At 40.7% G+C, this 24864-nt stretch overlaps 1 protein-coding gene across 1 annotated transcript in view; it reads right to left on the reverse strand.

Moving 5' to 3' along the window:
- The window catches only part of LOC131490371 (laminin subunit alpha-1-like), a 137888-nt gene that overhangs the window by 19367 nt on the left and 93657 nt on the right, over positions 1-24864 (reverse strand). The window contains 15 exon segments of the mRNA XM_058692674.1: positions 1269-1410; positions 1881-2025; positions 2688-2838; positions 8593-8717; positions 9478-9628; positions 10730-10863; positions 11850-11993; positions 13481-13635; positions 14275-14457; positions 16013-16129; positions 17747-17840; positions 18378-18513; positions 20273-20436; positions 20562-20678; positions 21341-21551. Of these exon segments, the coding sequence (XP_058548657.1) occupies positions 1269-1410; positions 1881-2025; positions 2688-2838; positions 8593-8717; positions 9478-9628; positions 10730-10863; positions 11850-11993; positions 13481-13635; positions 14275-14457; positions 16013-16129; positions 17747-17840; positions 18378-18513; positions 20273-20436; positions 20562-20678; positions 21341-21551 (2169 nt within the window).

Consider the following 24864-nt stretch of genomic DNA (forward strand, 5'->3'; position numbering starts at 1 on the left):
GTTAGTGCTGTAGTAGTAGGGTAGTAGCCGTGCTACTAACTTCTTCGAAGACCACTGGGCTAGATGAATCAGTTTGGACATTTGGTAATCCCACTCCCCAGAATCTATCTTGCCTCGACTGCTGGCCTTTGGTATAGGAGGTTTTTGTTTTTAATGGTGTGAAAGAAACTTCGGGCTTCATTTGTCCAGTCCAAAATGACACAACTAAGAACAAAGACCCACAGAGATCTTATGTAAATTATTAAAGTCACAAAGCTAAACATGAATCAGTGTTACAAAAGGATCTCATTGCCTTCTCTGCCACCTTTCTTCCAACTTCCTGATGCTGGTGTTTCAACTTTCACATACATTATCCATTCTCATCACACAAAGGAGAAATGCAGACAGCATGATTTTTTTTTTTTTTTTTTTTTTTGCCCTGAAAAAGATTCTACTATTCTGAAATGTCTAGAAGGAACAACTTATGATGGGAAGTGGGGTCTAAGAATACTGTACCATATTAAGTAACAATTAGTAACAATCACTAGATGTTCTAAAGGCAACAAATAGAAAATCATTAATTTTACTGCAGGAGGATTTCTTTACATCCCGATTAGTAGACACACAGTGGTTTGAATCAAGGCAGACGTTAGGGATTAAAATCTGTCCCCCACAAAAGATGATGAAGTCCTAACCCCCAGTACCTGTGAATGTGACCTTATTTGGAAATAAGGTCTTTTTGGATGTAATCAAGTTAAGATGAGGTCATTAGGATAGGTCCTAATCTAATATGACCATTGTCATTATAAAAAGGGAAATTTAGAGGCACCTGGGTGGCTCAGTTGGTTATGTGTCTAGCTCTTGATTTTGGCTCAGGTCATGATCTCGTGATTCATGAGATCGAGCCCCACGCAGGGGTCTGTGCTGACAACATGGAGCCTGCTTCGGATTATCTTTCCCTGTCTCTCTGCTCACATCCAAAAATAAATTTAAAAAGGGAAATTTGGTCACAGAGACATACACAGAGGGAAGACAGTGTAATAAGAAACAAAGAGAAAGCCATCCACGAGCTGAGTAATGCCTGAAACTCCCAGAAGCTAGGAAAGAGGCATGGAACAGATTCTTTCTCACAACCCTCAGACGGAAGCAATTTTGCCGACACCTTGATTTTGGACTTGTAGCCTCCACAGTTGTTTAGGTCCCCTGGCTTGTGGCACCTTATTATGGCAGCCCTGGGAAACTGACACATTTGGCAATTACAGGCATGACAATTGGGCCATGTGATATACCTTACAACTCTTGACCTAGGTAATCCACCCACATAAATTGGATCTTTATCTAGACGATTGAGGTCAGAAGATGCTCCCGGAGTTTCACCTTGCTTCGTTTCTTTATAACTGGTGTTATATGCATCAATAACTGCTAGGAGTCCTAAAATGAGATCAAATAGAAGAGACAAGAAAATGAAAATCACTTTCTGCATTAAAGTAAAACCAAAGTTCATTTATAAAGACATACTCTTTCACATTCTGCACATTTGACCAGGGAGTATTCTTGACTATTAAACCCTCTGTACAAACGTCAGTGAATCCAGAATATACAAAACTAAAATGACAGCAGTGTGTGTGTGGCAGAAAAGAGAATGGATTTGATCCTTGATTCCAATGCAGCATTTAATGTTAAGTAATGCACCTGGAAACCATAGAAAAATAGAATTATAACATTTCTCCAGCAAAATGTGAATCCTGGCGTTTAGCATTTCAAAGAAAACAATGGCTTTCTATTAGAGTATCATTCAAGAATACCCAAGGAGCCACAAAGTACATAAAGACTGCTGATTTTGGAAGGATTTCTATTTCTATGAGAGTGACCAGTATCTCCTTGCCCTTCTGTGCACTTAACTTGCTTTCGGTTTCTCTGGAAGGCGATTTTATACCAGGTTCCGTTGTTATAGCGTCTGTCTGTAATAAGAGCAAGAGGCCCTGAACCCAGGTCAACTGTAACTCTAACTCTGCCACGCACCAGCTCGATGGATACAAAGTCTTTCTGTGAAGAAGAGAAAAGAGTTACCCAGGGCTATGTCATTCTTACCGATCCCCTTTCCCTCCCAAGGCAAGGATGGCAGAAGTCTTCCAAAGTCAAACTCAGAAAACTGGATCTGGCCTAACAGTCCGAGGTCTCTGTTAGGAAACTGAAGTGTCCGGGAAGACTTTCTAGAATACTACACTGATACAAAGGAGAGAAACGCATTGTTGCCCAAATCCACAACTCAGTAAGAGAAATGGAATCTTTGTATCTTTTTCATTGAGATTACATGGGCCAGTCCTAAAAATAAAACTAGAAGATCCAGAGAGATCACGTGCACAATAGGATAAAAATAACATGAAATTCCTGTCCATGGAATTCAAAGGCCACAGTGATCACAGTGAATGTGGAGCAAGATCTATGAAAGTCAAAATTTAATAACAAATGTTACTGCTCTCTACAATGATTGGAAGGCTGTTTTCTCCTTGGTACTCTGTACTGTATTTTCCACAGGTTCTTTGGTGAATTTATAATACATTTCTTAAAACGGGGAAATAGTATGGCGTACATATGTATACATTATATTTGCATATGCTCATAAAACAGCCATTAAACATAAATCTCCTCCTAGCAATCTGACTGTATATACACAGTGGAGTCTGCTGTCCCATAAAGCCTCTTACAGTGCCATTTGAAGCAAGGTAGAGAAGAAGCCCGTTGGGTGAAAAGGTACTAAAAAGCATAATTATCTGAGTCACGGTAGCCCGGAGCGTCTTCTCCACAACCGAATAACCACTCCCATCAAAATGGAAGGACGAGTCTTCGTTCTGGGGGCTGCAAAGCAGAGCAGATGAAATAACAATCTATTCTCAGGAAGGCAGTTAAGGAGAAGAAATACCTTTACTGAGTTCTCTCCCTCACAAAAACTGGTAGAGCTATTATTTCCATAATCTGATAAGCATAAATCATATCTTAAAATATGCTTGCCATGAGATTATGCAAAACAAATGCCAGTTGCTTTATATGGAAAGGAAAATGTAGGCAGTGTTGACTGTAGTAAAAAGGAATGTCTTCAAAGGATGGATAACTGCTCTAAATATTTCTGCTTATCAAGTAGACTCTTTGTTCCAATGTCCTTTAATGTAACTGTCCTTTCTTAATTCCAAAGCTTTCAGAGTAATTTTTATATTAGCATGTTATCACCCTCTGCTGGTTTTAACTAATACATCAGCTAAACTTAGGAGTAATGATGGAAAACCAAATCTACATCAATGTAGCAGAAGGACCACTGCAAAAAAAAAATCACTGACATATATATATATATAATACATAAATATATAAATATATATATATATATATATATATATATATCAAAAATCTGCAGGATGAACTTAGAACAAAGTTATTTAATACAGACTTCAGTACTTCTCAGGTGAGTGTTTTCTGGTCTCTCCCACAACTCAACAGGCTGACTTTATTTACGCTTTAATTACAAAGTAAGCTTATCTGGAACATGTCCTAATAGGTTTAAAAAATGTTTCTGGGCTTCAGAGTGAAACTTGGACTTTGATGTGTTTGGGGTAGGAATTTGTACTTCTCCCAGTGGAATAAGCAAACTCAGTGCCGTATCTCCAAGCAGGACAAGCAACCCAACGGTGACACTGTTTCCATCCACAGAACAAACATAGCGGTGCTTTGTGAAACCTGGGGTTTCAAACTGATAGCTTCCCACAGTCCAGTTTTTTCTAAAGATTGCTGTCTTTCGACCTCTTTCAGGAAGTGTATATAACTTAAATGCACTCTGCATAAAGAAACTATAGACAGATACTATATGGTTTCACTCTTATGTGGATCCTGAGAAACTTAACAGAAACCCATGGGGGAGGGGAAGGAAAGAAAAAAAAAAAAAAAGAGGTTAGAGTGGAAGAGAGCCAAAGCATAAGAGACTCTTAAAAACTGAGAACTGAGGGTTGATGGGGGGGTGGGAGAGAGGGGTGGGTGGGTGATGGGTATTGAGGAGGGCACCTTTTGGGATGAGCACTGGGTGTTGTATGGAAACCAATTTGACAATAAACTCCATATATTGGAAAAAAAAACAAACAACAACATCCGACTTCGGCTCAGAAAAACAAAAAAAAGAAACTATGGCTTAATTCTCTGTTACTTAATTCCTAAAGCTGTGACTTCCTACAAGCATGTTCCATTGCTCTAGCTCTTGGCTGACCAGTTTCATGGGGTTAAGGATGCGGACTCTAGAACCAGATTGCTGGGGTTCAAATCCCAGTCCTTCAATTTACTAGCTGTGCGAACTCAGAAAAGTTACCTAATGTCTCTGCGCTTCATTCTTTTCATCTATAAAATAAGGAAAACAATAGCAGCTCTCAGGAAAGCTGTGCATGACTTAATACATGTCAAGTTCTCTAGACAGTGCTTGGCGCTTATATGTTCAGTACATTTAGCTCTGATGATTCTGCTTTGTTCAGAGGTCCCTGAAGGGCTGCCATCTTGCCTCTTAAAACCTGAACCTCAAAAATTAAGTACCTTTTCAAAGAGCACACCCAAGAAAATAGTGAAACCAGGTTTCAAACAGAACTCCAGAAATCTGTCTTGTTCCGCTGCACACACCCCCTCCTTCCCCAGAACTCCTGAGTTCTCTGTTCTCAAGAATGTGGACTCTCTACTTCTGGCTTCTCTCCATCAGCAGGGCCTGCCCCAATGAGGCAGCAAAAAGAGGGGTGCATTCAAATGAACCAACCTGTGAATGCACGTCTTCGGAGGTTCTTGACCCGGGGTCAGTGACACACTTCTGGGGCTTGCCCACTTGTGGGTCAGGCTTCCATTCTATAACCATGAGGCCCAGGTGCCTGATCGCAGGTGGGCCACAGGAAGGCAGCTCCAGGCCCCTGCCCAGACAAGAGGCCCCGGGACAAATGAAAGCAGGGTTGGCAAGAGCACTTTACGGAGAGCTCTGTTCCAGAGCCAGCAATTCCAGGTGGGAGTCCTGTAGTCAGGCAGGCCTAGAGAGACACTCTCCCTCCCCAGCCCTCAGCCCTGTGAGCCTTAAAGAATGACTAGGCCTCTGGTCCGAGCTCTCACTCGTGACAGGGGTAATACCTACTGTGGTACCACCAGCACTCTGGGCAGCTGTTATGAGAGTGAGTGGGGAAGCACCTGGGCCCAGGCCTAAGATGCTGCTTCACCTGTCACTTCCTCCTGCCACAGCACAGAGTACTTTCTCTGCGCTTTCATATGGCTCTCTCTCCTATACACCAGGAGATGTTGGAGGAGATGAACTCATGTGACTGACGTTGACCTTGCCAGCACCTAGAAGAGTACCCTGAACGCAGGTGACTGACCTATCCCAAAGGTCAGCTACACAGCCTATCACAACATCCACTCATAACTAATACAAGAATAAAGTCCTGTTAATTAAATAAACAGGTTTTTTTCCCATATTTAGGTGAAAACTGTTAGAATCCATGGTTTCTTTTGTAATATCCTTTAAGAATTTAAGAGATTGTTCATAATTATTAACATACATTGATAGCATATAAAGAAGTGTAAATATATCCAACGAGGAATAAAACAAAAAATTCAATTCATTTAGTTGGTAATAGAAGTAAAAGTTAGGGGCGCCTCAGTCGGTTAAGCGGCCGACTTCGGCTCAGGTCATGATCTCACCGTCCGTGAGTTCGAGCCCCGCGTCAGGATCTGTGCTGACAGCTCAGAGCCTGGAGACTGTTTCAGATTCTGTGTCTCCCTCTCTCTGACCCTCCCCTGTTCATGCTCTGTCTCTCCCTGTCTCAAAAATAAAATGTTAAAAAAAATTTTTTTTAATACAAAAATAAAAAATAAATGAAAAAAATATAAGTCAAAGTTACAGGTAAATGTTTCTATTGAGAAAATTATTTTAGTAAATCTAAAGGACATCAGTTGACCACACTAATGATTTAAAACGGCAGGTTACACGCAGAGGTCCAAAGCACACTGAATTCTAATCACTGGTCTGCTAAAATTGATTCATTTACTAGAATTAGTTTGTTAATTCTTTGAGCTCAAGTCTTTGTCTAATAGGTAGGGATGGTTGCCTAAAATGAAGACAATTCAGTTTACAAATACAGACAGAAAGCATCAGCTGTGTCTGTCTCAGCACTTGCCATGGTATGTGTTCTATGGAACACCAGCAACTCTGGAATGCTGCTTTTTAAAAAGTTTGGGATCAAGCGAGTTTGGGAATGGTGCAACTCCAGCCCATATCAAGGACAGGGTTACTGCACATTCGCACATTAGAGGCTCTGGATGCCTCACAATCAGGAAATGTACTTAATCATTTAACACACTGTTTCCCAAACATTTATGGTCAGGACACATCTGACACCCCCACTTTAAAAAAGTATTTATTAATATCCTATCAAACTAGTATTCTTTAAAAAAAACACACAACATACTTTAGAAGTGGTAGTCAGTATAAGAATAGCCAGTTGATTTGTTCAGTGCCCAGAAAAACATTTAATCAAAACTTTAAGCTAATGAGTCAGTCTGACCCTAAGGTTCAGCTGGGTGGTCAGCCTTGCAGCAAAAAAGCCAGTTCCAGGACATGCGTCGGGAGGGTGGTGGCACCTGCCAGTCCCTCCCGAGTTTGGAGCAACCTTCCTCTTTCCCCGGAGGTCCAGGTTGGGTACACATGCAGGGGGAAGGCAGATCTCAGAAGAAAACAAGTGCCCACACAGAAAATTGACTTCCTCCCCAACAAAAGAAAAGAGCTAGCAATCATCAGATTCACTCATTGCTACAGTTTAAGGTCAGCGGTTTTAAGATAACGTTGAAAATGGCAGGTGAAATTGGGGATACTGTAACAGCTAAAGCATAGGAGGACATTTTCCATATTAGAAATTTTCCATCTCTGTTAAGACTTTCCTTTCTACAAGTAAGATTAATGATCTGGGGTCAATGTGGGGCCCAGAGGTCCAGGGGCCAGAACATTTTTCAAGTTCGAATCACTATTGCTGGGGAAATGTCCCTGCTAGAGAAAAAGCATGAGGAAAATGTGATGGGGAGTTCTCTGCTCCCAGAGTTCTAGAGCTGGTGCCATTACCTCACTAGGTAATATCATTTTTTATTATATTTGCCAATTATAGAACCTCTGGTTTTCACATGCTTATTGTCAAGAAAATAACTGAGACAGGGGCGCCTGGGTGGCTCAGTCGGTTGGGCGTCCGACTTCGGCTCAGGTCATGATCTCGCGGTCCGTGAGTTCGAGCCCCGCGTCGGGCTCTGTGCTGACAGCTCAGAGCCTGGAGCCTGTTTCGGATTCTGTGTCTCCCTCTCTCTGACCCTCCCCCGTTCATGCTCTGTCTCTCTCTGTCTCAAAAATAAATAAACGTTAAAAAAAAAATTTAAAAAAAAAAAAAAAGAAAAGAAAATAACTGAGACATTTATCTAAAAAGCAGTGGATTATCATTGCAGAAAGATCAGAGGGAAACAGTCTCAAATTCATTGAGTATTTTCACATACATCATGCCAGGTGTTCCCCACTTTTGGGAGGTAAGACAAACATGATTACCATTTTCCTTTTCTGAAAGAAGAAATCAAATCTCCACAAAGTAAGTGACTTACTACAAAGTCACCAAGAGGGAGTTTGGTAGGAGAGGGAGCCTGAGTAAGTTAGATTCCAAAGCTTTTTTTTTTTTTTTTTTTTTTTTTCAGAAGGCTCCAATAACCAAGCTTCTGGTCATGACTTTGAAAGCAAGCTGAGTTAGGGGAAAGTAGCAAAGAAAAGGCTCAAACCACAAAATCCCAAGCTCTGAGCCCTAAGAGAAAACAGATCTGACAGTAACAAAATGAAAACTCGCCCACAAGTTTCCAAATGTAATGAGAGTCGCTTCCAACTGATCTTGTCACAGCTCACTGTTAATTACAGATATCTATCTAGACAGAGCAGCCCATTAGATGACAGAATCCTATCAGATGTTTCATTTCTCTAATGGCAAAGGCAATCTATTGTCTTAATTACTGAAGTGCTAGAAAACAGGTCTTGTACATTTACGAAACTGCAATTACCTTTTTAGAAAGTAATGCAGGGAGTGTTGAGCTCAGTGGGCTTGTTATTAAATGCCTGCTGTTACATTAATACCTGCAAGACGATTTTAGGTAGTTGTTCTCCATTGCCAAATGCATTTAATTTCTAGAATTTTAGAATTTAAGAATAGGAAAGTACTTATCCATAAAATCTGACAGCACAAAGAAAAGTCTTATCCTTGGAGGTATTTTCAAAGTAAAGACACCCAGGGATTTACCTAAGACTTTGCTGTGGCTCTCTGAGACAGAAGGTTGTTGGAGAGGATGTCTGATGCTTCTCAATTTTATGATCCATGATGAAAAAGCATATGGCACAGTGAAAACAGTACTTTTTAGAGGTTAAAAATGATACCCAAACTTCTGTTAGTAAAGGGCCTACATCACATCCTTAGCGGTGAGATGTCCGATATCACAGACTCTGTACCACCCATGATGTATGTGCTCGTGAATCCTCTAAGCATCTGCCAGATGTTAATAACATACTGTGTGTTAGATTATAGGGTATGTTACCTTCCGAAGCAGCCGTGGCACTTGCCCTCCCGTTCAACATAGTTCCACAGGCCGATGGACTGTCCGTTCAAGAAGGCCTCTCCCATGCAGCCTTTAAAATGAGTAACCTTCACAGCAGGAGACTTCTAATATAAACAAGCAAAACAAGCACAGCCCACACGTATCAGAAGGAAAGGAGTAAATTCTCTATGTGCATGAAACTCCGTCCTAGGAGCTCAAATCTAACAGATCCAAATTTTGAGAAAGCAACATCCAGAAAAAAGGCCAGGTTGGAATCACTGAATTTCCTTCCGATTATTAAGTAGGATCCTAGAATGAGTGACAACCTGACAGGATCTTAAAGATCACCTCGGTTACCAGGATCCCTGGAGAGAAGCCCCTTTCACAGACGAAGAAACAGAGGCTCAGAGCATGTCAGGTGTGAGGGTCTGGCTGGAAGGAGACCCTTACTCTCATTTCGGAGCACTGAACCAAGTAAGTCCAGGTGACTGAACTTTATTCGGTAAAGGGATAACAGGTATAATAAAATACATACCATAGGCTCCTGTGCTAAACACTAATTAGCATTATTCTACCACTAGAGTTTAGAATAGCAATAAGGGAAACTACAGAAATTAAGGTGGAATATTGAATTTCCTGTTTGAGTATTGGAAAAGAAATTCAAATAGCAAAATGAACCACTGGCTTCTTTTCCATTTATGCTATTTATCCAGCAGGATCCTTTGCTTTCTAAAACCAGCCCACTCTGCAAATTTACTGTCATTAAGCAAAATGATAGAAACAAAAAATATTCATCTGCCTAAGAGATATTCAATGACTTGAATATTAATTTTATATACAGGTAAAAGCAATCAGTCCTGTACAGATGGACATTCCGAATGTTACCTTGATCTGTCCTCCAAGCCCTCCAACAAACATTAGTGTTGAATTGTTTATATCCAGAACTTTAGCTGTTCCAGGGGATTTACTTGTTTTTGTTGATGGCTTTTGAGTTGCACTCATTTCCTTTACACTCAATGAACCAATGTTTCCAAATCTATAAGGGTCACAAAGAATTGCAAAAAGAATACTTTCAGAATTCCCAGCCCCTCCACGTACATACACATCTGTTTATAACATAGCCTTTAGGTGTTTCTCCCCACAGTCCCTCGGCGGCTCCCACTGGTCTCCCTCTCCCAGTCTTGCCCACTTTGCCCCCAGTTTACTCCCAAGCTCTTGTGAAGTAGGTCTTCTAAATCATATACATTTCCTCATGCTTAAGACAGTTCTAGAAAATAAATTATATACAATAAAACCTTGGTTTGCAAGCATCATTGTTCCAGAAACATGCTTGTAATCCAAAAGCACTGGTATATCAAAGCGAATTCAAGAACCATCAGCCCAGTTGTGATCATGTCATGTTGTGTCACATACTACTCGTATTACAAGACGTCACTCGTTTATCAAGTTCAAATTTATTAGAAATGTTTGTTCATCTTGTGGAACACTTGCAGAATAAGTTACTCGCAATGCAAGATTTTAGTGTATCTGAAACAGTCCACTGCCTTCAGTATTACTCCGTATCTATAAATAACAAAGCAAAAGACAAAAATTTCCAGCCATAACACACCATCAACAATACACTATAATATTATAGAAAAGCAAAATGACACACCTAAAGCTGCTTAAAAGGAGTTACCTCTGGAGAGGGGCTTTACAAGGGAGAGTTTTGCTTTGGGTCTGAATTTTAAGAAACCACATTCTCCACCTGGATCCTTGCATTCTGTCCTCTATGTGTGCACACCACACCCACCAACCACGTGGCATTTCTACCCTGCTGCCTCCCACCCCTCTCTATAAGGAAGAACACAATTTACTGGGTTGGCTGCCTCAGATTTAGACCAAACGTCCTAAAAGTAACATAAACTTTTAACTCTTACTTCTTTTGATTGTTGACTTTGGTAACAGTTTACTTCTTCTGTAAAAATAATAATAGTAATAAAAAGTCCTTATTTCTGTAATGTAAACCAACTATATTTAGCTGCAGTCTGACTTCCCAGAAGTTTCAAAGACAATTACATAAGGTGACAAACACATTACAAACTTATAAGGTACAGTTTTAAGAAAAGAGATGCTTGGAGAGCACTTTCTCCACTACCTGGTTACATAGATACTGTGCCATTTGTTGTCGTCAGCTCGGAAGTCTGGAAATTCCAACCGTGTAGACCCGGAGCCCATATCCCAGAGAAAGGCCACCTTCCCTCGCCGCATCTCCACTGCCAGGAAATCAGACTGGGGTGCGGGCATGAGTTGGGATGAGTTTATGTGCCAGACTGTTTGCATGACTCCCTACAGCATTTTCTCTATTCTTAAAAACAAGCAAAAAAACCTGTCTTTTGTCTTTATATGTTCCTCTCCCTGGAGTTGGAGCATGACTCAGAGCATGGGAGACAGTAGCCACTGTTGGACATGAGTGCCCCACCACCCTGGCCCACCAGCATGGCCTTCCACAATGCCTTCCATAAAGTTCCCCCAAGAAATCTCCCGGGGGGTCACCAGCAGCCTACAAGGAGCATGAGGGAAGGCACTGTACTTATCTGCTCACTCTGAAAAGGCAATACATGAACATGAAACACACAGCAAGAGAGAAGCCATGAAATCCCACATCACGGACTTGCATGTGTTCGGCACCTCAGCTCCAAAGAAGATGTTTTAGAATTTGTGCTTGTTAATATTTTCTGCTCTAACACCCCCTCCAAAGGTTCTGACCCACACATTCCCACTGGTATAGCCAAAGGTATCAGTGGTCTTCCACAGGGGACTTGCCTTCTGGGAACTACCAGAATGGTGGGTTGAAGAGCTTGGGGGAGGCTGGATAATTCTGATATGCCCCTTAGGGTGCTCTCCTCCACTCCTGGTAAACACCACCAAGATCGATTTTACAGACCCAATGCTAGACTCAGTGGCTGAAGAGGCTGCAGAAGACATAGGAAATTCTACCCCATAGCTAGCAATTAAGATGGCAGAGGGGAGAGCCTCTCTCCTCAATACCACGGTCCTCCTCGTAGGCATTCCGTTTTGTACTGGGTGTTTTAATCTGATGCCACCAGTTCAGCAAATGCTGATTAGTTTCCTTAGAAGAATTAGTGATTTCACCAAGGCCCTATTTTTTTTTTTTTCATAAAAGAAAAAAAAAAAAAAAAAAACAACCCTGCCGATTCAGAAAATATACACGTTCATAAGAGATTCACTGTTGCTTTCGGCAGGTACACACTCACACTGGTGCTGCTCCCGAGGTAGAAGAGAAGGTTATCGGGTTCACTTGTCTTAACGTTTAGTGTTAAGGTGTTATAGTTAGTAGAAGAAATCTGAGGCTGGTAGGCCCGGACACAATCTCTGTCTGCAGACACAGCGACTTTAATCTGTAAAAGGAAAGGGGAAGTGTCCTAATCACTTAGTGACTCATGCTGGCAGCATGCCAAGAGTTCAAAAGTGCTGCTTCCTAACAGACTTTCACTGTTTGGCAGGTTTCCTCTCTTGATGATACGTCACGTTTTGGGTTTCATAAAGTGAGAAATCTGGTGGTGATGAAAATTAGTTCATTTGGTGAACTATTTAACTACTAAAAAATCACTCTTGAAGTTTTAAGAGTATCTTCTGTTGGAAAGAGTCTCACTCATGTGAGATTTAATTCCTTAACCCAAGGAGCTTCTCCAGTTCACCTTGGCATCTTTACACCACGCGGGGAGGATATTTGATAATCGTCTGACAAATAAATGAAGGGATAATCTATTTATACATTCAGCAAATACTTATAGAGAGATTTTTGTCCTTACTACATATTTAAGTATTTGCATATATTTCTTATATTAATTTTAAAGATTATGGGTTTGTATTAACCAGGGCATTTGGAAATATCTATCAGGCTTGCATTTATTTGGTAACTTTAATTGAAATAAATAGAAACCAGAGCCCAGGTCAACCTACAGCCCTTTTCCAATCACAAGGCCACCCGAAGGAAGGAGAATTCAAGATTCCAGAACTTTTTCTTAACTAGAAGGGTTCAGGCAGAAGAGCATGAGACCAGAGGTCACATTTATCCTCTATAAATCCCCAGTAGTGTGACAACTGCATATTTTGTTGAAAGTATTATTATTTCCCTGAAATGCCTCTCCTTTAGAGCACAACCAGTGCCATGTGCTATGGATGCCTGTAAAACATTTTCTCACATTCGTACTTTTCCAGCTATCAAGTGTTTTTTGCATTTAGTGACCTGGATTTGTGTGTGTTTAGAGTGTTTTGTTGGACTGACTCCTGGCGGATGAGGCTCATAGTGTGCAAACGTTCTGAAAAGTACTCGGATTATTAACACCAGGTTGGTTAAATGATGGCAATAATACCATACTCAGCCACTGAAACTTAGATGTGAACACTTTGACCACGTGCTCTACCGCTAATAGTTATAAATTGATACATCTAGGCTACAATTATAAATCTCCATACAGACATGAGATCTCTTTGCTAACAACATTTTGAAACATGTTGAATAAAGCAAAAAAAAAAAAAAAACCACAGAAAATGAGACTAATTAAGTAGTATATTTAAATACACTGTCTGGGGCAGGAAAGAAGGTATTTTTGAGACACGGCACAGGCACATACATGAAAGTCATAAGTTGCCACTGAAAAAATATATGTATGTACTTAGGTAAATATGCTTAACATAAAGTTTTAAATATACTGCAGACAAGGCTGTGAGAAATCTGAGATATAAGAGCTGAATCAGTGGAAGTCCAGGAGACCAGTGTGACAGTCACCTCCTCCACAGGAGTTCCCCAAGTCCTGGAGTTATCAAGAGCTCCAGCTATAGGATGGCCACATCCCCAAGAGCCACAGAAGCCCACACTCACAGAAGCTGCTTGTTTCCGGGCCTGGCTGATCAGCAGTTTGATTTCTGATAGGTTTCTGCTCAGGTTCTCTTCTAATATCTTCAGAGGCTTCAACCGATCAAATAAAAGGCTGGCTTGTGTTTCTGCATCTTTAACTCTTCTTCCAGCTAGCAGAGCTAACAAGTTCAAGGTGGCAAAGAAGTTGGTGGTAGGGCGGAAACCAGAGAAATTAGTTCTTCATTACCAGTGCACTGGATCAAATAGAATATTCTAGTAATCAAATCCTTGAAATTTTGCTAACTACAGTTGACCTTTGAACAACGCAGGGGTTGAGGCACTCAAACCCTATGCTGTTGCAAATCTGTAAAACTTTTGACTCCCCCGAAACTTAACTAGGAATAGCCTACAGTTGACTGGAAGCCTTACCGATAACACAGATAATCAAATAGCACGTTTTATATGTTACCTGTATTTTATACTGTATTCTTACAGTAAAGTAAGAATAAATAAAGCTGAAGAAAATGTTATTATGAAAATCATAAGGAAAATATATTTTTAGTACCTATATTTATCGAGTCTGTATAATGGACCCACACAGTTGAAATCTGTTGTTCAAAGGTCAACTGTATATGAAAAATGCACTGGCAACAGGCACTACCCAAGGCCCTTCTCTTTCTTTATAAATGCAAATCTAGATATCAGTGCATTTTTATTCTTTAGGAATTCTGTTTGTGAACAAGACACCATTGTGCACCTGGCCAGTTCGAAATCTCACGATGCAGACTCTCCTAATGGGAAGGGAGACTGTAACGTACTGGTCATTGAAGAGTCCTGCAGAAGTTTGTTTGTTTCTTGTAAGGCGGCATTAACCCTGGACAAGCCAGTTGATGTATTCAACAGCTCCTTGCTCAATCCCACAACCTTCTTTAGGGTGCTTGCAGCGCTCCGATTTGCAGATGAGGCCAGCTCTTTGATTTTGGCTCCTTTGTCTCTGACACCTGAAATAAATGTATATGCAAGCATGCACTTCAGTGATTATACGTGGAGAAAACCATAAACCACAATAAATGTAACTTTACATGGAAACCTGTTACAGTGTTTCTTACTGGCTGCTGAACACAAAATGGGGCTTCCGGTTTTTAAAGGTAGTATTAAGGCTGCATATCACAATGCCTTACTGCTCCCTTTGAGGGACAAATGAAATAATCTTGGTAACAATCCTCTGTACTGAAATTTTAGTACATAGAGAGATCATGACAACACCTGCTAATTGCCATGTGCTCAGCATCTTCTATGTTTAATAAGCTCCACTTCTTTCTTTGGTCTCCCTTCTATCCGTCCCTTCTCATATTCTTTAAACACTTTCTTCGGATCCCTCTGTGTGTGGATAAGAAGGTTAGGGAGTTTAAACTTGTAGGTGAGATGGGCGTGTGGCAGGCTAGAGGAAGTGATATCTGCCCACAGTGTCAACTGGCTACGAGACATAACAGCAGAGTAAAGACTAAATGGTCACAATCAGTAAGGTGGAATTTAGTTATTCTAGAAAATCTGGGTGATGTATTTTTTTTAAAAAAAGGCACTAGTATTCATTTTTAAAGTATTCAATCACAAATGGGACAAATATTAACACTAGAAGAAGGCCAATAAAGAGTAGACAGGTTTCTTTTGACTCTTGTGGCAACTTTTCTGCAAGTCTGAAATTATTTCCAAATAAAAAGATATTTTTAAGTGTTTAATCGACATACATCATGCATCCTTGAAGGAAAGGAGGGAGGGAGGGAGGGAGGGAAGGGGAGGAAGGAAGGAAGGAAGAACTGTCCAGATCAGAAAATTCTCCAATGACTTAAGGTTGTAAGTCAGTCCAAAGCGCCCCAAGCCCAGGTCCCCACAGTAATCCTCGTGTTTACAAGGTGAACCAGCAGAAAGAACTCTAGAGTTGTTAAGGCATCTTGTAAGGCTTCTTAAGAAAAAAAGAGAAGGTTGAAGGAATGTAAGTAATGCATTGCAGCAGGATTCATTTGTATTACACTTTTAAAAAGTTATCCTATTTCAAATTTTAATGAATAGTGCATTTCCAAACCATCAATATTAAAGTGATTTATGAGCTTATTTTAGAATGCTTTATTGCCTCATGAAGGAAGATTACCAAGCAAGAGTTCTTTAATTGCCCACATTTATAATGAATCTAGCATTTTCCCTTAAAGCGGGAACATTCCCCTTCTTGCTGACTTCTCTGAATGACCCTTTCATTTAAGGGATGTGTCAAGCTCATTTTAAAAGTCAGCAATTCGTATGCTAACATAAAGTCTCCCAAGGCTTTTGTTTTTCAGAGTGTAATTCTAGCATTTCAATGCAAGCGTTCTGGAATTATTTCAAAAATAGTCCTCTTCCTTTCCAAATCATACTCCTCTGCAAGTAAAAACTCTATCAATCTTGGTCTCCTCTTGAGCGAGGGCTCTTAATCAGACTCATGGCAGGACTTCCTCATGCTCAGGTGTAATGGTTTTGAAATGAGAAAATATTAATTAAATCAAGAACCCCCTTTCCACTTACCTTCAGGGAATGCTCTAAGGATGGAGAGTGATTCATTGGTCCGCCTAGTAATTGTATGAGCATTCTCTTGAAATCTCTTTGCTGTATTTTTCAATTTACTCAGTTCCAATGTGATACCTATTTAAAGGGGGAAAAGTGTCCTTTTTTTTGGGTTGGCTACTCAAAGGTGCCTAGGCAACAGTTTCATCTTTCACTCAGATCTGTCTACAGAATCAACAGCTTTCTACAGAGACCCCCAACATTGAAATTTTTCCCAAAAGACTCAGCATCACTCATTAGAGAAATTAAGGGTGTTTTTTGCTTGCTTGATCATTTTTTCTATTTTGCTTGTTGCCCTTCTTCCTAATATTTCTTCTTAAATTGCATGTCCAATTAAATTAGAGCTCAAGGTGAAGACTTGTGTTTAAATCACTCAATCTTGATCACTCACTGACTTCCCGTCCACACCTCAATCTTGTCCACGTCTCTCCTCTGGGTTATAAAACCTCAGACATAGTGCTGCCCAGGAATCTTCCCCAGTTGCTCCCCACCATGCTTCCCTGGGGGAATGACCCTCCCCTTCCTGCACTCTGTCGCCACCCAACAGGTAGGAGACTCAGCCTCCTTCAAGTCTGATCAAAGCTGTGGGATCAAAGCTTTTACTTCTAATATTTCTGTTCATAATACACAATCACATCTTGATTCTGGACACAGCGTTAAAAAATGAATTACGGATAAAATCCTTGATGAACACGATGGTTCTGCTTAAGATTTTAATTGCCAGAAAATTCATTATTTGGTGGCCTGTGAAATACCTTTGGCTGTGTAAATGGAAACCACAGCCCATCAACACTGATGCTAGAGCTTGTGTTTAATGTGCTTTATGAGCCAGCATTAGGAACTTTCTCTACCGTGAGATGACAACATAAACTTTAAATAGTGTCACTCACAGAGAAACAAAAATATGTGCACATCCATGCCCCTGGCTCATACAGCTATGGGAGCCAGTACTGGGCATGGCAGTGGTCTGAGGGGTATGAGCTTTGTTTACAGCCCACCATTTACTCCTACAGAAAAGACTTGGTGTTTTTGATATATTAGAAGATATTCAGGTGAAAAGTGTATGTGATAAAACTCCTCTGTTTCTCTTACACAGCAGATTCCTGCTGCCATTTTGTGTTGTGCTTACTGGATAGCTCTTGATACGTGCCAAATAATTGTTTACTGAAACCCTCAGGAAAAACTAACCACATGGGTATTTTTTATAAAATTATGATTTAATTCAGTAATGACTTGAGAAGCGACCATGAGTCTAACGTTACATTAGCTCTGCCTGGCAAAAGTGCCAAAGAAGCATATACCACACACAGTACGACTCTTCATGAACCTGCAAAACAGTGTGAGATGAAGAGAGGAGGCCCTGAAGCCAAAGAGAAGTTGACAGACGCTGTGAAACGGTGACAGCTCATGAGCTAAAGCCACGAGTGGAGGATTTAGTTACCAAAGAAGGCTTAACAAGCCTATGGAAGGTTAGAGGTGCCCGCACATCAAGAGATAGCACTAAAATAAAAGTTTAAAAATAAATAAAACTTAAATTATAATATGACGTTCCTACATCAGAAAATGGGCATGTCACGGTGACAAAGAAGCGTTCACTTTGAAATTCCTCCAGGAGCGGAGAATGTTCCAGCAGTATGCTCAGAAAAGCGTTTGTATTCACTCTGCTTAGCAATACAGTCCAAGCTAGAAACTGACCTTGATGCTTTCTGCTCAGGCTGCTGCCTTCTTTTAGAAATCTGGAACTGCGCTGGAGAGCCACTTTCCCATTGGGAGCAAGGGATTCTGAGAACTGGAAAACAGGACAGAGTAAACATGGCGGGGGGGGGGGGGTGCGTGCAGGTGCACTCCCACTGGAGACGGGAGAGCAACTCTACCCGAATAGCCTCCCGTCTAGTTCCAGACATGGGAGTCCACTAGGCAATATGTAGGGACAATTTAAATTGTCCTAATTTATGGCTGAGGAGAAAGAACACAAAGCATTTTTAAATATATAAACACAAAAACCACCATTAGATGAATATTCCTCCACAGGTAAGAAAAGTTGTCTCAAGTATGTATCAAGAAGCATTATCCTCTTGTTATAAGAAATGGTGAGATTTTCCTCATCTCCACATCGCTAGTCCCTGGTCTTTGTAAAGAAGTATTTACGATCTTAAGAAATTAAAACTTACATCACATGATGACAGAGCCAAACAGATCCCTCCAGACAAGAATGCTGACAAGCACGAATTTAAGCTACTAGGTCTTTGCTCAGCACCTTCTGGAACAATCTCCCATACTGCCTAGTAAAGGAAGGGATCTAGTGCAGCCCCGGGGCAGCTCTCACCAGACTCGCCGTTGTCACCATCTTGAGAGCATCTTTTGCCACTTTCTCTGATTCTTCAATCATGCTCCGAATGTTGGAATGGACGTGGGTTGCACTGGTGGCATTCAGGGACACATGTCTAACACTGCCAAGGCCACTACGCAATCAACAAATGTACAGATGTTAGTATAAACTAAGTGGAACTTGCCCACTATTCCTAAAGGTTTCCTAGTTTCTTACGCTTAGAAAAGTATCAACAAGGAATTAACAACGTAAGGATTCTCCTCCAGCTCCACATGCGATCTTTGAAAGAAGTAGCTACATTGTCATGAGTACACTCAGAAGCACTGTTTGATGAACACCCAAAGAAGAGACCATTGCTGTTGCCCGGCTTTTTCAGCATCAGTTTCCACCAGCTGCCCTCAACATTGTTCCTGTTCAAGCCCCCTGCACGTGTCTGGGGCACCATGCCCTGTTTGTGTTGGTTGTAATCTCTCCAGCTCTGCACTTGTTAATTTTCAAAAAGCTTCCCTAAGCAAATATAAGGATGCTGAATCTTGTTCCTCAAAAGGTACACACCGATTTAATGAAATTCACTAGAGGTTGGAGGAGGATCAGATAATATTTCAATCATCTGAACTTCACTCTTACAAGTGGGCAAACCACTTATGAACTTGCCAACTGGTAATGGTGCAATCTCATCCCGGTCACTCTATCTTGAGAATGAAATCTGACAATTGACGTATTTTTGCCTGCTGAATAACTCACTTCATTTTCTTCCCAAGGTTATCAAGTTGAGGGATGCCCAGACCAGACACTAGCAGTTACTACTTGATTGGCAAAATTTGGTAATTGATAAACAGAAGGTAATAATGTTATTTAACTTTATTTACCATAACAAATTGCTTTTACAATTCATGCTAGAGAATAAAGGTTTTGTTCTAGCTATGTATGTAGTCAGAGAGTATTTTTTTTTCTTTTGGGAAATAATGAAAGCTGATGAAAAGAGAAGCTGAGTATCAAATTCCGCTTTCTATTACAGATTCTTATGGCATGTGTAGGTGGTAATGCTCCACGCGGCATGTAATTCACACAACATTCTAGCTTCTATCATTTTTAATTGCTTTTGTTGTGTGAGCTAATCTTTGATGGCAGCATTCCTCAAATTGGAAAGATATTTATTTTTCTCCTTCCACAAAACACACCCAGCACACAGAAGCACAGATATTCCCAGTGGGGCCAGACATTTCTTACCTACAATTTGTAACAAATTTTAAAGAAATAAATTTACCAATTAACCACAATACTGCGTAAATCATCGATAAGGCTGAACACTAGTTCCTTCATTTGCTGTACTTAGCTAAGCTGGGATACTTAAAAATATGACAGGGGGTTGGTGCCTGAGTGGCTCAGTCAGTTAAGTGTCCAACTTCGGCTCAGGTCATGATCTTGCAGTTTATGAGTTTGAGCCCCATGTCGGACTCTGTGCTGACAGCTCGGAGCCTAGACCCTGCTTCAGATTCTGTGTCTCCCTCTGTCTCTCTGCTCCTCCCCCGCTCATGCTTTCTCTCTCTTAAAATTAAATAAACATTAAAAAAAATTAATATCGCCATTCCATCCAACCTGACAAAGCCCCGAGTATTTAGTAGGTACTTAACAAGGACTTCATGGCTTGATATCATAGCATAACATCTGTACTAATTCCCCTCCAGTTCAGTTTGTATTTTTCCATCTATGCAGAAGGACAACAATGTTACCAGATGTGGAAGGAAATCCTTCTCCCCCTGTGAATAAAACAGCAGTCTTCACTTGTAGACCAAAGAAGAGTGACCCAACACTGTCATCAAAAGAGCGGTCCTTATTGTCTCCTATCAATGGGTCACCACCCCTGGGACTCCTGCAAGGTCTGGTCTCACCTGTCCAGAGCACCTGCTAGTCTCTGGAGTTCAGCTGCGTGGTCCTCTGCTCTGTAGACAAGGTCAAGAGCTCTCCTTTGGGACATCTGCATGACCAGATCATCTACATGGCGCCTGATTTTGGCAGTCCATAAAAGTAGCTCATCTCGGTGACGCTCTAACTGCTACAGAGAGAAATTCATATTGTGGCTACTTGTGCATCTATGTGACAGCACACGCTTGTGCATGTGGAGGAGGCGTGTGAAGATGCTTTGGAACCCGTATGTGGCTGTGCTGAGCGGTAACTTACTGCTAGAGCATTTCCTACAGCATCTGCAGGTGCAGTGACAGCGTCTAGCAATCTTCTCCCTCTGGCAATCAGCGTGGAGGTCAAGTTTTGCTCTTGTTGAACACGCACCGTCTTATCCTGTGGCAAAAATCGCCTTTGAGGATGCTTCAAAAGAGCAAGTCAGCTTCCAAATGTCGGTGCCTGACACCGTGTGCTGAAGTTAGTACTTAGGGCTCATTTTTAAAGCTAAAAATGCTATTATTTACATAGGAGAATTTGGATCCCAGCCCTGAGAAGGAAAGAGACTGTCCTTATTACGACTCACATTTAGGGGCGCCTGGGTGGCTCGGTCAGTGCCTACTCCTGATTTAGACTCCGGAAACGATTTCAAGGTTTGTGAGTTCCAGCCCCACATCAAGCTCTGCGCTGACCCTACAGAATCTGCTTGGGATTCTTTCTCCCCATCCCCCCGCCCCTCCCCTGCTTGCGCGCTTTCTCTCTCAAAATAAATAAACTTAAAAAATTATATATATAGTATATAATTTTATATATATACTATATATACTATATATATACTATATATACACTATATATGTATACTATATATACTATATATGTATACTATATATACTATATGTATAATATATACTATATATGTATACTATATATACTATATATGTATAATAATTATACTATATATATTATATATACTATATATATACTATATATACTATATATATTATAATATATACTATATATATCTATATATACTATATATACTATATATAAAAAAGACTCACGTTAAATTCTCGCAGGTTGGCGCTGACGATGTGCAACAGGCGGTCGCTCTCCTGGTTCTTCACCTCTGCTTCCCTCACAAGGTCCCTCGCTGCCTGCAGTTCACTGCTGCGTTTTGAAAGAAGGCTGCTTGCTGCTTCTTTTAATACCTCCAACTCTTTCTGTGGCTTCTGGTAATTTTTCTGAATCTGTGACAGTAAATCTTCAGCAGCCCTGATAAATGCAGACGATTCGCATAGTGAGTAGACGAACAACGCTCACGTCATGAAACGTAGCGGACGGATCTGCATACCCACACGCCGCGTCTTGGTGAAACCGTAAGTGCAATCACATCATAACCTCTTCAAAAAGGAGTAATTTGGGGCGCCTGGGTGGCTCAGTCGGTTAAGCGGCCGACATCGGCTCAGGTCATGATCTCGCGGTCCGTGAGTTAGAGCCTCGCGTCGGGCTCTGTGCTGACAGCTCAGAGCCTGGAGCCTGTTTCAGATTCTGTGTCTCCCTCTCTCTGACCCTCCCCCATTCATGCTCTGTCTCTCTCTGTCTCAAAAATAAATAAACGTTAAAAAAAACAAATAAATAAATAAAAACAAAAAGGAGTAATTTTTCTAAGACCGCTACAGGCAGGGTATATGTATACTTTGTCCTTAACGAACTATCTTCATTTACTAACTTCCTAACATATGTTAGTGAAAGAACTGAAAGAAATCATCTCTGTGAATCTGGGGGCAGAAAACTGGGCCCACGGTCTGGGAGCGATGGCAGCTTGTAGTCTTGTGTTATTGGAGGGCAAGAAACTGAAAAGAGGCTATTCAGCGATTTGCTATGAAGTTACCAACGTACTCAGAGGACATAAAGGTTTTTCTGCAGCGACTTAAAAAATAGACCTTATAAAAACTTCAAATCCAAAGTTCTAGAAAGATCTAACTTGTACCATGGATACAAGAGCAAGCTCTAGGAAATCAAAAGATATTTTTTCCCATTCTTTTGTAAATATGCTATCAAATTGCTTGTGTAAGTCAATTTTGAATCCGCAGTTACATAGAATAATGAAATTTTGACAGTATAAACTTTATTTATTTATTTATTTATTTTTTAACATTTTTTATTTATTTTTGGGACAGAGAGAGACAGAGCATGAACGGGGGAGGGGCAGAGAGAGAGGGAGACACAGAATCGGAAACAGGCTCCAGGCTCCGAGCCATCGGCCCAGAGCCTGACGCGGGGCTCGAACTCACGGACCGCGAGATCGTGACCTGGCTGAAGTCGGACGCTTAACCGACTGCGCCACCCAGGCGCCCCAACAGTATAAACTTTGACAGGGATTAAATATATCCCATGAGCTTCCTGCTTCAGTTTGTTAGGAGAACTTCAAAAGAGTTCATGGAAAAATGCCTTGTGAATCACCCTCAGCTTTCACAGATACAAGATTGCTGGCTGAAGACACAGTAGAAAACATTTGCCAAAGGCGCACGCTTGAACTCTGACATAGGAGCACCACCGGGAATTACTTGAACATTCTTATGATTTCTCATGATCGTAAGAAGTCGCATTGTGATACAGGCAACAAGAACTCAAAGTACATGGGAGACACACAAGTAAATCCAATATATCTCTAATGTCTGACCATGGATCACTTTTTTTTAATATAATTTATTGTCAAGTTAGCTACCATACAGTGTATACAGTGTGCTCTTGGCTTTGGGAGTAGATTCCCATGATTCACTGCTTACATACAACACCCAGTGCTCATCCCAACAAGTACCATCCTCAATGCCCATCACCCACTTCCCCTTCTCCCCTATCTTCCCCCCCCCCCCATCAACCCTCAGTTTGTTCTCTGTATTTAAGAGTCTCTTATAGTTTACCTCCCTCTCTGTTTGAAACTATTTCTTCCCCTTGCCCTCCCCCACGGTCTTAAGTTTCTCAAGTTCCACATATGAGTGAAAACATGATACCTGTCTTTCTCTGCCTGACATATTTCACTTAGCATAATACCATCTACTTCCATCCACATTTTGCAAATGGCAAGATTTTATTCTTTCTCATTTCCAAGTAGTATTCCATTGTATATATAAACCACATCTTCTTTATCCATTCATCAGTTGATGGACACTTAGGCTCTTTCCATAATTTGGCTGTTGTTGAAAGCGCTGCTATAAACATTGGGGCACAAGTCCTTTATAGATTTTAGATACTAACCCTTTGTCCGATATGTCATTTGCAAATATCTTCTCCCAATATGTCGGTTGCCATTTAGTTTTGCTGACTGTTTCCTTTGCAGTGCAGAAGCTTTTTATCTTGATGAGGTCCCAATGGTATATTTTTGCTTTTAATTCCGTTGCCTTCAGAGATGTGTCAAGTAAGAAGTTGGTGCAGCCGAGGTCAAAGAGGTTGTTGCCTGTTTTCTCCTCTATGGTTTTAATGGTTTCCTGTCTCACATTCAGGTCTTTCATCCATTTTGAGTTTATTTTTGTGAATGGTGTAAGAAAGTGGTCCAGTTTCATTCTTCTGTATATGTTGCTGTCCAGCTCTTCCGGCACCATCTGCTAAAGAGACTGTCTTTTTTTCCATTGGATATTCTTTCCTGCTTTATCAAAGATTAGTTGGCCACACATTTGTGGGTCCAATTCTGGGTTCTCTTTTCTATCCCGTTGGTCTGCGTGTCTGTTTTTGTGCCAATACCCTGCTGTCTTGATGATTACAGCTTTGTAGTAGAGGCTAAAGTCTGGGATTGTGATGCCTCCTGCTTTGGTCTTCTTCTTCAAAATTACTTTGGCTATTTGGGGTCTTTTGTGGTTCCATACAAATTTCAGGATTGTTTGTTCTAGCTCTGAGAAGAATATCAGTGCAATCTTGATTGGGATTGCATTGAATGTGTAGATTGCTTTGCATAGTATTGACATTTTAACAATATTTGTTCTTCTAATCCATGAGCATGGAATGTTTTTCCATTTCTTTGTGTCTTCTTCAACTTCTTTCATAAGCTTTCTATAGTTTTCAGCATGTAGATCTTTTACATCTTTGGTTAGGTTTATTCCTGGGTATTTTATGGTTCTTGGTGCAACTGTAAATGGGATCAATTTCTTGATTTCTCTTTCTGTTGCTTCATTTTTGGTGTATAGAAATGCAACAGGTTTCTGTACATTGATGTTGTATCCTGCAACTTTGCTGAATTCATGTATCAGTTCTAGCAGCTTTTTTTGTGAATTCTTATGGGTTTTCCATGTAGAGTATCATGTCATCTGCGAAAAGTGAAAGTCTGACTTCTTCTTTGCTATTTTGGATGCCTTTTATTTCCTTTTGTTGTCTGATTGCTGAGGCTAACTTCCAACACTATGTTAAACAACAGCAGTGAGAGTGGACTGGATCAGTCACTTCTCACCATTAAAGTCTCTACGAAATTTTAAAACAGAGGTCAACTTTTCATCTGTGAAGTGACTTTACCACCAAAAACTGATCACATGCAGGGATATAGTCATCAGTGACTTGGCAAAGATTGAAAAGAAAACAACAACAAAAAAACTCA

This window comes from Neofelis nebulosa, chromosome 11 (assembly GCF_028018385.1).
Source record: "Neofelis nebulosa isolate mNeoNeb1 chromosome 11, mNeoNeb1.pri, whole genome shotgun sequence".
Taxonomy (NCBI): domain Eukaryota; kingdom Metazoa; phylum Chordata; class Mammalia; order Carnivora; family Felidae; genus Neofelis; species Neofelis nebulosa.